This window comes from Trametes versicolor, assembly GCF_000271585.1.
Source record: "Trametes versicolor FP-101664 SS1 unplaced genomic scaffold TRAVEscaffold_1, whole genome shotgun sequence".
NCBI lineage: Eukaryota > Fungi > Basidiomycota > Agaricomycetes > Polyporales > Polyporaceae > Trametes > Trametes versicolor.
The window spans coordinates 2,196,174-2,211,276 of NW_007360321.1; the positions used below are offsets into that span (position 1 = coordinate 2,196,174).

Here is a 15,103-nt window from a genome sequence, read left to right on the forward strand (position 1 = left end):
TGTGTGCACCGTTCGTTGAGGGCGCCGGTGAGTCCCCACGTCGCTCCATCCGGCAGGCCGCACGCTGACATTGACAACCTCGTCCGTTCCGCTGTCAGGGGTGGTTGTATGTGCGGGGCGGCGTGTTTGTTCCTAGCCGCAAGCCGACGCCCTGCACGTCAGGCGTGTGGTCCCGACGCACACCCCTGATAGAGGCAGGGCGTGGAATCGCTTGCCGAGGAGGCTTGGGGGCTCCTTGTATAATGTCATGGTCGCTATTGGCATGTCGCGGAAAGTGATAAATGACGACCGAGGGAGGCTGTATAAATTTCTATTGCGCTCTTTGTGCCGGTACACTGCGCTTCTCCCACAGCGGATTTCCGGGCAGCGCAGCACCCGGCTGGTGACAAAGGCATGCAGATGACCAGGACGTGCACCCTGGTCTCTGGCCCTGCAGCCGACGCACAAGTGGCTCTGCCGATCGTCTACCGTGGAGGACGGGGAGCGCCACCATGCCAGTACGTCGCTATTCTTGTCGCGGAACGCTATATTATGCGGCTGTGGATTGAACGTGGACGTGGACGTCGGACCACGTCTCGAGCGCGCGCCAGGGCTTCGAACGTTGACGCAGACGATCCGGGGCGCCGGTGCGACGCAGCGCTGGAGTATGTCGTAGCACGTGCCGCAGCACCGCGCTCGCGCGCCGGGCCTCCGTGTGCGGGACCCATCAAGAACGCCTGCCATCGCGGGCTGCTTCGGTGTCGGAGGCGGGGGGGAGGCCACACACGTGCGCGTGCACGCAGCCCCCGACTCGCCCCCCACCGCTGCCGTGCCTGGTGTCCGAGCAGCGTTTGATGGCGGAGCTTGCAGCAGCCATGATGCCTGGGAGCGCGCTTTCATAAGGAGACGCGCCCCGGGGGCGTCGCTGTCGGCGAGCCTTCAGAGTTCTCCCCACTCTCCTCACGTCTACCACCATGACTGCCGCCCCTGAAGACACCAAGGCTGATGCGCGCGTCGCGGTGGTTGCGTACGACGGAGACCAGGGTGGCGTGGGGCCGGCCAAGGAGCCGCCTCGCACACAGCCTGGCGCGAAGGTGTCGCGGAAGGCAGCCATGAGCGCGTACATGACCATCGCCGCCGCAGCGTTTGGCCTGATCTCAGATGGATGTGAGTCGCACCGATTCCACCCCCCGTTTCCAGCATGGGCGCGGAAACTGACGTGCCGGGGCGTTGCAGACCAGAACAACCTCATGACGATGAGCAATGTCAGTGTTGGGCGGCGCATCAGTCGTTTCAGCGTGGAGCGCAGCGAGTGCTCACCATGGGGCTGCGGCCGCCCGACAGGTCGTGTTTAAGAAACTCTATCCGAAGGAATACACGTCCGACGTCTCGACCCGGGTCTCCAACGCCCTTCTCGTCGGTAAGCGCGCACTGCCGCTTGGACCCTGCGCGATGTTCGATGTTCTCTGACGTATGCGTGGGATGATAATCCGTACTGTGCGCTCGCTGCTGCAGGTGCGGTGCTCGGACAGGTCTCGGTCGGGCTGCTGTGTGACCGCGTCGGGCGCAAGGCGGCGCTCGTTGCTACGACGCTCCTGATCATAGTCGGCGCGACTATAGGAACCGCGGCCCATGGCGCGCACGGCAGCGTCCAGGGATTGTTCTGGTGCTTGACTGTGGCCCGAGGAATCACGGGGGTGGTGAGTGCGCGGCTGCTTCGATCATGTGTGGGAACAGCAACTGAACAGCTGGTGTCACGTAGGGCGTTGGCGGCGAGTATCCTGCGTCTTCGACGAGCGCGAGCGAGGCGGCCAATGAGAAGGTTCTCAAGCACAGAGGCCCTGGTATGTTCTAGCACTCTGGTCAACTGCACGGAATATTCGGACACGCTCACAAGATCCGTGCAGTGTTCATAATGGTGACGAACTTCGTGCTGAGCGTGGGTGTATACGGTATTTTTGTTCGGTCCGTGCACTGAACGGACCGCCCAGTTCGGAGGACCCTTGGCTGTCGCCGTGTTTCTCATCGTGCTATCCGCCGCCGGCGAAGACCACCTGCCGACGGTGTGGCGGGTGTGCTTCGGGATAGGCATCCTCCTCCCAGTCACGGTCTTCTTCTTCCGGATGCGCATGATGACCACCGTACTGTGCGTCCTGTCCCCATGGTTTCTTACGTGCCCGATCCCGAGTTTAACTGCGAGATCAGGTTCCGGCAAGGCGCGATCAAGCGTAAGTGCACCTCCCCGATTTCTAGTGCTTCATACTGAGTGCGTACAGGACGGGTGCCGTACTGGCTCGTGCTCAAACGCTACTGGCGGACGCTGATTGGCACCTGCGGAGCCTGGTGAGTTACTCGGAAAAGAACCGGTCGAACTCTACGCTGACTGCGGTGGCCAGGTTCCTCTACGACTTTGTGAGACGCACCTAGCCCCGCTCCAGCGCACACCCGCTCACGCCCTGTCCAGGTCACCTTCCCGAACGGTGTCTTCTCGGGCACTATCATCTCTAGCGTGATCAAAAACGCGGATATCAAGGCAACCGCGGAGTGGCAGCTGCTCCTGGGCGCGATTGCGCTTCCCGGTACGCGCTGCACGCGAATTCGGAATTCATTTAATTAGCTCACAAGACACCGGTGGCCAGGCGTCTTCGTCGGTGCGCTCCTGTGTAACCCCCTGGGCCGGCGGAATACCGTACGTAACGAACCTGCGGTGTTCTATTTTCCACGGCCGACGCAGCTTCCACACAGATGATCCTGGGCTTTAGCGGGTACCTCGTCTTCGGTGGGCTCAATTTCGGCTGCTGTGGTGGAGCGGTTTGAAATGCTGACTCCCTGCAGGGCTGATCATTGGCCTCGCGTACGACAAAATCACGCATATCATCCCCCTCTTCGTGATCTTGTGAGTGCACCCGCGAGCTTCGCCGGTGTTCAACGTGAGCTCACCGCAGAAACGCAGCTACGGTTTGATGCAGTCATTCGGCAACCTGGTAATTCGGAATTCGTCCCGTCAGCCTTGAACACCGGATGCTGAGCAGTGCGGTCTAGGGCCCCGGCGACATGCTCGGACTGGTGAGCGCCGAGTGAGTGCCTTTATTCTTAGTGCGCGCAGCGAGAAGATGTGCTAACCTTGCTATGAATACAGGTCGTTCGCTACCCCCGTAAGGTGCGCAGAAGCCGTCTGGGCGGAGCTGTAGCGTAAATGACGTCGCGACTGACATCCCGCGAAGGGGGACGTGCTACGGGCTGTCTGCGGCGATCGGAAAGACGGGCGCAGCGATCGGGACCCAGGCGTTCACGCCCATCCAGACCAACCTGGGCAAAAAGTGAGTTGGCGGGCTGGCATGTGGGCGGCGCGCATAGCTGACGGGCGGTGTGCGGCGGCAGGTGGACGTTCATCATCGCGGCGATATGCGGCGTGACCGGCATCCTGGTCACGTACTTTTTCGTGCCGGACATGACTGGGGTCGACCTCGCAGACGAGGACGAGAAGTTCTTGCAGTACCTCGCGGACAACGGTTGGGAGGGCGAGGTCGGGGACGACTCCGAGGAGGTTGAGGACGATGTGTCGAGCGACAGCGGTACGATCGAGAAGAAGGTCTAGGTTGGTTCCCCTTGCTTGCGTGGCTACGACTTACGATCCCTTACGACGACGAGCGAGTGTGCTTCATGTATGTTTCGGCCATATAGTTCAGTAGTGTGAATCGAGAGGGTTGGCGCTTATAGCTCCGAAGCATTAGACGCCCGCAAGCAAGAACGGGAACCCTAACCTTAGCGTACAGAAAAGTTGGCGGACGTGCTGTGGCTGAGGCGAGTGCAGAGGACTTGTGCAGGCCGCTGATGTCACTTGCACTCCTCCGCCACCCCAGGCTCTCTCAGTCGCTCACTGCGACACGCCGCCTTGCCTCTCGTCCTCGCCGGTACTCTGCCCTTTCCGCACAAGCCGGACCGCGTCTCGACCCAGAAGAGAGAGATGACGGTGCACAGGTTGCTGGCCCCAGCTCTCGCCAGCCCGCGTCCACTGCTGCCGACACGAACACGACCCAGCCTCCCTTGAAGGGTACGCAGAAGACCTCGGACTTCACGCGCGTGCAGTCCTATCTCGCCTCCATAAACGCGAGCGGACTCGAGCCTACCCGGGAAGACCTCGAGCGCTGTCGCCCTCTCCACCAGCCCTCCCCGCACTCCCCGCAATACGTCGAGACGTACACGACTCTCATCAACAACCTGAGTCGGTCGTTCACCAAGGAGCAGCTGCGCAAGTTCCTTGCAGAAACGCTAGGTGCGAGTCGCCATAGTGGAAAGCACAGGAAGAAGGTCGAATACGCGGAGTCTATCGTCGAGCAGCTGTGGGGATGGCCTACGCTCAAGGAGTTGGAAAAGGCCAAGCGGGATCGAACAGAAGTTTCCATCCAGGGTGCGTGGTACATGCTCGTTCGTTCTACTACCCTCAACTCAGTGCAACTTCTGTGTTACAGCGTTCCCGGTCACCGCAAGCGACTTGTTCTTGTTTTTGGGTCCCGGTGCGTCATAGGGACATACGTGAAGACATTACTCGTGCTGACGCATCATTAGACGGGTCGGACCTGCTACGTCTTTCCAAGGATTTTGACGTCCATATCTCATTACGCCGCGAACCTATGGCTTTGCAAGTGGAAGGGAGCCGAGGTGCTCTTAGGGATATAGCGGAGCGCCTCCTCATTCTCAAGAAGGTATGCTGTACTGAGTACTTTTAGTTGTGTCAATGTTTACATTTCTGTGCAGAGCTTTGTGGAAGAAACATATGATCTACCATTCTCCGTGGCTATTCCGCAGGACATGGTGCAGCGCATATCTCGCCTTGCTTCCGCATACCTCGAGAACGTTCCTTCAACGCCTGGAAAGGTACTGTGCTCGTTGCTTTAATATTTAGCTATCCACTCACATAATCACGCAGTTGAAAATCGTTGCCAAAGGCGAAGAAGGTCTATCATCTGCGAAGCGACTCGCAAGTCGCGCAGTATACGAGGTTTGTGTGGTGTACGCACGCTGTTGTCGACTTCTAATGTTTCTATTATAGATTGAGGAGAGCTTGCATACCCCGATCCTGACCTATATTCCACCCGGTGCAGCTACCACGCAGGTGGAGCAGCTGGTGATGTTCCCGCATGACTATGCGTTGTTCCCCTACCTGTCCCCGCGCCCATTACCCTTCACCATGAACACTAGCGGCACATTTCGCTTACGTCGCGCCGCGCAGTGGCTTGCTGCCGACTTCCGGGAGCGTATTGAACATACTGGGGGCCTCCAAGGGGGAAAAGGCCATATCCTCATCGGCTCAGAGTATGTCACATTTTCAGTTGTGGTTGACATGTTACTAAAATCTAGTCGTTTTCAGAGAAAACGGCAACCTCAAGACTGCACTACTCCGTGGTCTGCCCAACGCAGGGCAACCCGGTCAGCCTCCTATCGTCGTAAAAGCATCGTGAGTGTTCGCGTGTGGCATTATGTGGGTCCACTTGTTGACGCTTGGCTGCTTCCAGCATGGGCCACATGCTACTCACCCGCCATTCCGGGGAACAGCGCGCGACGTTGGTACCGCCACTGACGGGGGCACATCCCTTCGGTAAGGTACGCAAGTGGATTGCGCAAAATCCTGTCAAGATGACGTTTGTGCCCGAGTTAGTCACTATCTCGATTGCCGCGCTGCGCTTGGCTGCTCACGATTCGGTACATAGCCTCCCTCTACCCCTGCTGGACGTGTCTCCTCTCAATCAGAGCACGAAGCACCGTCTGGTGTACCATGCCCTGGATAGCGGGGCCGATAGCGGTTCAAAAGAATCTTCGGCCAATTCCCCCTTGCCAGTGCGGCGCAGAAAGGTTATCTCGCTCGAGGTTACGCTCACAAAGCCTCCCGCCGCCCCTCAAGAACCGCGCGGCACGATGCTCGAGCGCGACCTTGAAGAGGGCCTCTCAACACTCGACATGAACGAGGGACTTGAGCCGCTATCGGCGTACCCAGCGCTGCCGCGGGTGGCCCAGATCCCGGTCCTCAACACCGCCGGGGTCCACTGCTGGACTGGCGTGGAAGCCGATCTCAACCTTATGATGCCCAACCGGTACGTCCGTCTCGGGTGCCTCGCGCGTTGAGTGACCGATATCGAAATTCACGCCTCTTCAGCCCGATGGATCTCCAGTTCACCGTTCGCAGCGCGACCGAGCTTGCGGAGGCGCGGCAGCCGGCGGAGCTGCAGCAGTATGTCACGCAATTGCGTGCTTAGTGCGTGTTTTCGCGCCATCTTGTCTTTTGCGCGGCTAATCTCCTCCTCTCCCTTCCGGGCGCTCAGTTTGCGTGGTGCGGACCTGGACGCGGAGTATCCGACCCCGCCGCTGCTGATTGAGAGTGCGGGGGAGAGATACATCTTGCATTCGAACACGAGCGTGAGGCAGAGCGAGGAGCTCGTGGGCGATGACGTGCAGCCGACGTCCGCCGACTTTAATCCTGCTCTGGAGGACGTGACGCCGACGCGGGCGATTTGCGAGAGCACGCTGGACCTCGAGACGAGCCAGAAGTCGATGCATTGCGAGGTATGCCTTTGCTTTGCCACCGCTAAACACGCTGCCAGTGCTGACGGGAGCGCCCTACCTAGGTCACTTGCCCGGATGCGTCGTCGGAAGAAGCGTGGACGCAATTCCTCCGAGATTGCGATAGGCTGTCGCTTCTGCGCGAACCGCCGCCGAAGGTGTACTCCGCGCTGCAGGACACGCAGCAGTGGAACGATCCCCAGATGGATGACCACGACATACTATAGAGCACGGACGTATACACTAGTAATGCTGCAATATAATCGATCATGCTACTGGGAAGAGGTACAGGGTGTGATGTGCAGCCGGCATATATGACAGTCTGGGAAGAACAAGAACGAGGCGAAGGGAGGGCAGCCAGAAGCCTATGTACGCTTGCGCTTCTTGGTGGCCTTCTCTTTCCGTTTCTTCGCCCGGAGCTGTGAGGTCCCTTGAGCACAACGTATCCACAGCTAGACAAAAGGCACACCTCTTTCTTCATCCTTGAATCCACCATAAGGTAGCGGCCCTTGACACCCGTCGGCCGTCCCTTCTGGCCGCGGTTCGCACCCTTGGCCACGACGACCTTGATGTCCTTCTTGAGCTTCGTCTTCGCGCCCTTCGCGAGCAGCTTCTCGATCTGCTTCGCCTTCTCGCGCTCCGTCAGGTCCGTCGTCTCGTTCACGCCCTCCGCCTTCTTGAGCGTCTTCTCGAGCCGCTGCGCGGCCTTGAATTTCTTGCGGGCCTTTGCCTCCGCGACCTTCTTGATCGGCCGCGCGTCCAAGGCGCGCATCTTGGCGCGGAGCGCGTCGACGGCCTCCTTGGTGATGGGGATGTTCGACTTGTAGTGCTTTTCCTCGTCGTCGAGGAACCAGGGCGGGAGGTCGTCTTTGGAGTTGAGCGAGTACCGGTTGAAGCCGGAGTTGACGAGCTCGGTGCGTGTCTTTTCGCGGTTCACGAGCTGCGTGGCGAGTGTCATCGCTTCTGCGGTGGTGAGGCCGTGTTCTGCGAAGTAGTGTTAGTATTGCTAGATGAGGGCGACAGGAATAAATATGTAGGTGAACTCACTTCGGATCTTCGCCTGCTTGATTTCATCCTCGTCCTCGCCTTCGACGTCCCACATGTCCATGTCGTCGTCGCTGGCGTCTTGAGGTACAATTTCGAAGTCGTTGTAGTCGTCTTCGTCGTTTGATGCAGCCTAGTAGACACACCAAGATCAGCAGAGCAATATTGGGACATGAGTAATCACATACTTCATCCTCAACTCCACTCATAGCCTCGTCGATCTCTTCCTCCTCCTCTTCCTCCTCAACCTCTTCTTCCTCTTCGTCATCGTCCTCGATCTCGGCGTCGACGTCAGCAAAGAGACCCTGCTTGAACCAGAGTTCGGCAGATCGGCTGAGGGGCGCAGTGACCTTGGGCTCCTGCACCTTCGTGATAACCCGCGCCTTCTTCGCTTTCGCACCAGAATCCGCAGGACCGTCCGCGCGCCTCTTCTTCCCAGCAGCAGGCTCCTCCTCTGCCTCCTCCTCGTCGCTCTCCTCGTCGCTCATCTCCTCGTCACTCGAGTCCTCGCCAAGACGCGCCTTCTTCCGCTGGATCCGCTCGTACCCACCCTCCTCCTTGTCGCTCTCTGGATCATCGCCCCCCTTCCCAATGCCGTTCCACTCTTCGTGCGCCTTGCTTTTCCGCCGCGCCTCGTTCACCTTCCACTTCGCGTCCCGCTCCCGCAAGTGCTCCTGGTACGCGTCGTACAGCCCGTCCAGCTCCGCCTCCAGTCCTGCGACCTTGCGCTCGCGCTCCTCATCCTCGTCCAGCACTTCGTTGTCCTCCTCGGCTTCCTCCTCGGAGTCGTCTTCGGAGTCATCGTCGTAGCCGGCCCCGGAGCGCTTCCCGCGGAGGGCCTTCTCGGCGTCATCGAGCTCGAAGATGTCGTCCTGGCCGCGGAGCGCGTCGTCGTTCTGCTCCATACCGATGTCCATGGGGGCGACCATGCGCAGCTGCATCCGCTGGATGGTGCGCGTCTTGACCTCGTTTGCGCGGCGACGCTCGCGCTTTGTACGGGCTGATGCCTCCGCGTTCAATCGCTCGAGCTGAGAGAAGTGTTAGTGGGAGACGTGTTACTGCACTTAATATGCGTGCTTACCTCCTGCTGAATTTGCTCTTCCTCGTCGACCTCTTCTGTGACCTCTACGATCTCAGTAAGCTCTTCGGTGTCCTTGGACTTGTTCTCGAGACCAATCTAGCGCACGTTCAGCATCGTAAGTCGTAAACGTAATATTTAGACGAACGTACCTCTTCTCGAATGGCTGTCCGCCACTTGAGCAGCGCCTTGAAATCACCCTTGCCCAAAACCTTCAGGTCATCGCAGTTCGCCTTTACGTCTGGAGTCGTAATGTCCAGGTTCAACCACTCCTTCTCCTCGTCGGTCGTGAAAGTGATCTTGTTGTACGTTCCGAGGAACGTGACGGCGTCGGGACCCCTGAGGAACTCCGCGGCTCCGGCCTCCTTGTACAAAGTGTAGTCGCCCTCCTCGTAACCAGAACGCTGGCGACGCTTCTTCTCGGGCTGGAAGACGTTCACCTGCGCGCTCTTCTGCGCGGCAAGACTCTGCTCGTCCGCAGGCACCGACATCGACAGCTCTTTGAAGACGTGCCTCGGGTCGAAGAACTTGGGGTCGATGTGCTTCGGCGCGAGGAAGTCGCGGCACACGACGAAGATCTCCGCGGAGACGTTACGCGATGAGGGCGGCTTCGTCGCCTCGACCTTCCCGAAGAGCTGGTTGAACACCCAGATGAGGTTGTTGTAGTCGGCCGAGCGGAAGACCTTCGTCACGAAGGTGCCGCCCTTGATGAGGAACTCGGCCGCGAGCTTCATACTCATGAGCACGAGCTCGGACTGGCTGTAGGCGTCCTGCACCCACGCCGTACCGACGTTCGGCGCACCGTCGTGCAGCACGACGTCCGCCTTCCAGTCCTTGAGCTCATTGCGGAGCTGGTTGCGGCACTGCTGTGTCGTGATGTCCGAGGCGAATGTGACGACACGGGGGATGGCCCTAATGGGCACCAAATCGACACCTAGGGACCGGGGCTCGCATCAGGCGAAAGGAGGGAGGACAGGGCAGGGCGTACCGACGATGACACTGTTCGTGGGCATGTACTTGCTCGCGACTTGCAGCCAACCACCCGGGGCGGCACAAAGATCGATACAGCATCGTGCGGACTCGAGGAAGGAGTACTTCTTGTTCAGCTGGATCAGCTTGAAGGCTGAACGGGCACGGTAGCCCTGCTCTCTATAAATGCCGTTTAGCGATCGGCCTGCACAGGTAGAGCATACGGCCGTACTTTGCGAGCTTGTAGTACTTGTCCAGACGACCCTTTCCGGTCTTCTTTTGGGCCTTTCCCATGGCGGTAAAACGTGGGTGGTGGAGGGAGGGATGGGGGGAGGAAGGAGTCCTCGAAGGGCTGAGCGACCGCCAAACGAGCGCTCCTCCAAAGCATACACGGGCGCTCACGAAAAATCCCTGATCTCCGACCACGTGGGTGAAATGCCGGATCCGGATTTCACTACTCAACGCCGAGCGCTTATGCTCGCGGATGCAATCACAGCGGCCCTACTTGACTGAGTCAGCTAACACTTCGGGACACCATCATGTTGGGAATGCACATTCATCCTCATCAACCGAATGGCATGTCATTCCCCTTGTGATTCCTATAACTTCGATTATTCACCCCATAATCGCTCTCTAGGTACACAGAACTTAATTATGTGTTCAGAATGAGACCCTAATTTTACCTCAGTCAGGATTATAGCATTTGTTAGTGCATACCCCTTAGCGAGATCACTTGTCAGGCCCGGAGCATCAATCCTCACTCATATCTACGCAGATTTCGAGAGGTAGATTGACCTCGGCTGCTACGACGTCGTACTCAGCGAAATTCCACTCGTATCTACTGAAAGGTATAAACATCGCGTCAAGATGACGTCGGTTCGGAGGGGCGACCTTCAGACTGAGTAATAAATGCTTTATTTGCTGTAACTGCATCTCCGAGTCGTCCTCTGAGCTCTCTCGCAACACAGCTGTTATCTTCTTTGAGAGTATGTACTGAGAGCACAACCTGATGGCGGGACCCAGACATTGGATATAATATGTGCAACGCAACCCTACACAACGACGGCGCCGCCCAAGAGACATTGTATATGTACTTACGGCCCGCTCTGGCCCGCCCCGGGTTCGGCGGGATGCCGTCGCCGAGCCTACGCGTATAGCCGCCACGGTACAGTGGGAACCGCACAAGTACTCCGAGTTGTACCCGCCTCTCTGCAACTCACTTTGAGCTCCTCCTCACCCGCATACTCTTTCGACGTTTTCTAGCTATGTCGCGTCCGTCTGCATCCACTCCTCTGCTTCCTCGAGCCCTGAATGCTTTCCCAGGTTCCAGCCTGCTTTGGAGGACCGGAGCCGTTCTAGGTGACAAGCCGGTCGCAGTCCGGTGTGGAAGGGACCTCAACTGACACAAACCATCTCTGTAAGCTGCTGCGGGGATCGTAGCCGGTGCATTTGGCTCGCATGGTCTGCAGAAGAGGGCTGGTGTGACGCCTGAGAAGCTGCATGCATGGCAGACGGCTTCAAATTACGCGGTAAGCTGCCTCCATTGCATTTCGCAGGCTCCGACATCCGCTCCGGACCCGATTTTTGGTAGGAAACCTGCGGAATTGAACGAGCCTGAGCTTGTGTACTTAACAGATTTACAACGGGCTCGCGCTTTTGCTGGTTTCGCTGCACCCGCGGTTCGCTGTGCACCGTTTCGCCGGCCCTGCCATTGCTGTCGGTAGCATTGTCTTCTCCGGAAGCATCATGACGCTGGTGCTGGCTCAGTCGGATCGGTGAGTGAAGCTCGTTGGTGCGGCCCTAGAACGGAGAGCTGCGAGCTGACCGGAGCGGGTCGGGCTAGGCTGAGATGGCTGGGACCTACCACGCCGCTCGGAGGGTCGATCATGATTGCTGGGTGAGTGACTGCGTGCATGGCGGGTAGAATGAAAGTCCTGTGGTGCTAACGTGTGCCTAGCTACATAGCCCTCGCGCTCTGAGAGGGGACAGGAGGCAGAGCCCAGGGGAGGCCAGGGGAGAGTCGGGAGATCCGGAGGCCCGGGTGACATCATCGGCCTCGTTGTCAACAACAATCCTTGCCCGCTGGGCTGTTCGCTCTGGGCCACGTACTTACGGAGAGCGATGGGAGCGTAGAGGAGTCATAAGGGATGTACTATGGACGGCCTGCTTGGGGCTTGTAGCGTACACAATGGAGGGGATGTGCATTTGTGCGTGGGACAATGGGAGACGCGCGTGCGAAAGGACGCGAAGAACTCGGTCACGTGATGGACGCGCCAGTCGCGTTGTGTCCCAATAAGGGCAGGATTGATGGCCATGTTCGCTTAGGAGCGTGGCCTCGCCCAATCACTCCCGCCCTCTCTCTCAATCCCCCACTCCGATCTTCCTCTCTGCCATCATCTCCTCCCCCCCTCCCTCCTCTCCTCCCCGCCTCGCTGCCCTTTCCTCCCTACCAGCTGCCTCGGCGGGTCAGTTCTTCTCGACACAACACTCTCAGTGGACCGTCGTCGCTTATCGTCTTTTCGTGGCAGCCACATCACACTTCCTGCCGCCTGCAAAGCCTTTCTCGATACACCGCCGACCCCCAAACAACGACTCTCGTCTAGCAGTACAACCTACCTTGCGCAAAACGCCAGCGTACGCCATATGCAAAGCCACACGATTCCCCCCTTCACGGGGGTCCTAGCTCCCGCACCGACCCTCACCTTCAACCCCGCCAACTCTCATCTACATCCCCAGGGATCCGCCACCACGTCGGCATCAGCTCGTCCGAGCCAACTTGCCCGAGCCAATTCTCTACCCAATAATGGCACGCTCAATCTTGACCCTGTCCCTGGAGAAGCGGGTACAACCTTCATACGTCCTCCCTTCACTGATTTCCCTGGCTCGGAGAACTACAAGGGTGGTCTGACGTACCCAATCCTGGCCAACAATGCGGAGTGGTTCCTCGACGTCAAGGACTTCATCGGTCCGAACTCGGTTGCGTACCCCACTCAGCTGGAGCCGCCCAGGGGCTGGTGCCCGGCCAAGAAAAAGGATGTCAAGGACGGTTGGAAGGAAGGGGAGGAACCTCGTCTCCGCTGCACGTTCTGTCGCCGCACGTACGCAGGGGTAAACGCGAAGAGCATGTGGAGGCGCCATGTTTACGAGAAACATAAGGTCCCCATGGCGAATCGTCGCGAAACCGGGGAAAAGGTCGGTGGCCGAGGGGGTCGTAGTTCCAATAGTGCGTGAAAACTCATTTTTGTATCTTCATTCTCCTGATGGTCTCGCGATGTTCGTAGAGGAAAACAAGCTGTCGTCCAAGGGGAGTGAAACCGAGAAGAACACCAGTCAGGCGGGAGACAAATCTATCCGTCGGACGGTTTCTTTGGAGCTCACCTCAGCCCGGGGGTCTACTCAAGGGCCAACCGCGGGCCCATCCCGTATCCACGAACCTCAGGAACCTCCGAGCCCTGCTTCGCCGCTGCTCGCAGATGCGCCTTCGCTCGGCGAGCCAGCGCTCACGCAGGAGCTATATGGAGCCCTCGCTCGCACGGATCCCACCGATGGTTTCGACGACAATTTTTTCCAAAGCTGGCAACACAAGTCCCTCTTGAACAGCGCAGACGATGCATTCTTCTTCCGGGCTACCCCACCACAGACCCCAGGCCTTTCGCCTAGCAAGTCTTTTGGGAGCAAGCTGGCTATTCCCCCTGAGAGTCCATACGATCCAACGCGGACTCCAGCGTTCCGCCACTCCCCTGCTCGTCTGCCTTCCGATCAGCCTTGGAGGACGTCGGGCGCAGCCATGAGTCAAGCCGTCCGGCAGCTTACTCTAGGCATGTTGGTACGCGGAGAGGCGAGCCCTAACGTGCGTGGTCTGGACGTCAGTCCCATCGTCATCGTTCCAGCTAGCGAACGCAAGAAGAGGAGTATATTCAGCCCTCCGACCCAGCAAACTCCCGAGCGCAGGCTCACCCTACTGGACTTGCACGGCGACGTGGAGCCCGATATGCTTTTCCCGTCTCCTAGGAGGCTTTTCGCGGACGTGGACAGGCCGGATAAGACACCATCCATCATGTCTCGAATGGGGCACTTCGCGTGGCCGTCGCCCTTGAAGGATCATATGACTGGGCACACTCCTACGAAACCCTCAGGCTTCTCGCTGGATGCGAGTCTACCGACTCCTGGTGGTGAAGTGGAAGATCCGTTCCAGGCGTATGTCCATTTTTCACCTGCTCCCAATGTGGCCGGCGAGTCCTCGCCCGCGCACCCGCCGTCGAGCAGCGAGAGCGACAGCCCAGTCACTCGCAAGAAGCTTGAAGGTCCCCCTGGTATCTCGGATTGCCTTGGTTCTCCCACCCCGTCTTTCGGCCATGCGCGGGGTTCGCTATCCTCTATGTCGAAGCTCCGCTGGCGCGTCTTCCCTGAGGACGACGAAGATGTAGACATGGAGCACGTCGAGGACCCCGTGAGCCTTATACGTAAGACAGACATGGCCAGCCTCGGGCTCGGAACACCCGTACGCGTTCAGGAGCAGTTCCATCGCCGTGGAGAAAGCTCGAGCAGTATCGAGGCCAGCAGCCTCAACTCTAGCACGAGCTCGGCGCCGAGCAGCAGTGGGAGCGATAGAGCCCCGGTGAGCTCCGGCAGCACTGCTAGTGCTCGTCGCGACAGCTCTCCGTTCCGCTTCGGCTCGCACGGTCGGCAGCGCAGCGCCAGCGGGAGCTCCAGCTCTCACAAAGCGTCGACGACCGCCACGGCTGGTCTCATGGACAAGATCCTCGGCCGCCAGGAGAAACCTTCGCGTCGTCGGACAAGCCACACGCACGAAGGCGAGGTCGCGGTGGATGCTATGGGGAGCCCGTTCAAGATCGGCCGGAAGACTTCGAGGAACGAGTTCCTTTACAGTCTGGACGGTGATTGCGAGATGGAGGAGGCTCAGCCTAAGAAACGCCGCAAGACCATCAGCGGACGCGACTGAACGTCGTCGGCTGCCTTCAGGTCACCATCCCGCGTACCACCCTTCCCCCCGATCCTATAGCATCATCGCCCGTAGATCTCCCACCCGCTGCCGACACGCTTTCGCATCCCCAGCTCCCACTATGCTTCGCTGCTCGTCGTTTCTCGCTGTCGCTGTCCATGAAGATCCAGTCGTCCCGTTGTGCTGTTTGGTCGTCGTATCGCTATGTCAACACCCGTCCTGTCCTCGCCTCGTTCTCGTTATCTCGCACCTCGTCTCTTGAATCCCCCACGCACGCCTCCGGCGCGACCAGCGACGCCGCAATCACCATTGGAGGCGGGGCCCCCGCGCAGGCGAGGGCGTCCCCGTCTCGAGGCCCGCGCTATGCAGCCGCTCTCTTGCGGTTTCCTTCCTATGTAACACCACCTACTATAGATGTCCCCGTATTTCTTGCCTTCCCCCCTTCCTGATTGCCCTATTCCTTCTCCTGATTACCGCTCCCCCCGAGTATATCTTCGTTCACCTTGAATCCC

General features: G+C 59.0%; 6 protein-coding genes across 6 annotated transcripts; 5 read left to right on the forward strand and 1 right to left on the reverse strand.

Moving 5' to 3' along the window:
* Positions 1-1,103: 1,103 nt before the first annotated feature.
* Positions 1,104-3,577, forward strand: TRAVEDRAFT_111327 (MFS Git1p-like glycerophosphoinositol permease; the record flags this gene model as incomplete). The annotated part of the gene is made up of 19 exons (XM_008034714.1): positions 1,104-1,146; positions 1,216-1,244; positions 1,324-1,399; positions 1,495-1,679; positions 1,742-1,823; positions 1,887-1,918; positions 1,971-2,125; positions 2,185-2,207; positions 2,256-2,322; positions 2,376-2,391; positions 2,444-2,558; positions 2,619-2,668; positions 2,725-2,758; positions 2,815-2,875; positions 2,933-2,963; positions 3,022-3,056; positions 3,119-3,139; positions 3,204-3,299; positions 3,361-3,577. 19 exons carry the CDS (start codon positions 1,104-1,106, stop codon positions 3,575-3,577), a joined length of 1,368 nt encoding a protein of 455 aa, XP_008032905.1.
* A 236-nt stretch (positions 3,578-3,813) lies between these two features.
* TRAVEDRAFT_33225 (uncharacterized protein) lies at positions 3,814-4,878 on the forward strand (the record flags this gene model as incomplete). Its single annotated transcript, XM_008033784.1, has 4 exons — positions 3,814-4,390; positions 4,452-4,496; positions 4,549-4,685; positions 4,738-4,878. 4 exons carry the CDS (start codon positions 3,814-3,816, stop codon positions 4,876-4,878), a joined length of 900 nt encoding a protein of 299 aa, XP_008031975.1.
* Positions 4,879-6,598: 1,720 nt separating this feature from the next.
* Positions 6,599-9,922, reverse strand: TRAVEDRAFT_108558 (FtsJ-domain-containing protein; the record flags this gene model as incomplete). Its single annotated transcript, XM_008034715.1, has 7 exons — positions 6,599-7,521; positions 7,585-7,714; positions 7,770-8,609; positions 8,663-8,758; positions 8,812-9,593; positions 9,648-9,808; positions 9,861-9,922. The coding sequence occupies 7 exons, from the start codon at positions 9,920-9,922 to the stop codon at positions 6,599-6,601; spliced, it is 2,994 nt and encodes a 997-aa protein (XP_008032906.1).
* A 909-nt stretch (positions 9,923-10,831) lies between these two features.
* Positions 10,832-11,849, forward strand: TRAVEDRAFT_55365 (DUF423-domain-containing protein). The gene is made up of 6 exons (XM_008034185.1): positions 10,832-10,900; positions 10,952-10,987; positions 11,051-11,157; positions 11,264-11,403; positions 11,472-11,525; positions 11,586-11,849. Exons 1-6 carry the CDS (start codon positions 10,894-10,896, stop codon positions 11,605-11,607), a joined length of 366 nt encoding a protein of 121 aa, XP_008032376.1. The 5' UTR covers positions 10,832-10,893; the 3' UTR covers positions 11,608-11,849.
* A 596-nt stretch (positions 11,850-12,445) lies between these two features.
* Positions 12,446-12,808, forward strand: TRAVEDRAFT_85987 (uncharacterized protein; the record flags this gene model as incomplete). The annotated part of the gene is made up of 1 exon (XM_008034716.1): positions 12,446-12,808. A coding segment is annotated over one exon (363 nt), but the record flags the coding sequence as incomplete, so codon positions are not given.
* Positions 12,791-14,591, forward strand: TRAVEDRAFT_33228 (uncharacterized protein; the record flags this gene model as incomplete). The annotated part of the gene is made up of 2 exons (XM_008033785.1): positions 12,791-12,851; positions 12,910-14,591. 2 exons carry the CDS (start codon positions 12,791-12,793, stop codon positions 14,589-14,591), a joined length of 1,743 nt encoding a protein of 580 aa, XP_008031976.1.
* Between the last annotated feature and the right edge of the window lie 512 nt (positions 14,592-15,103).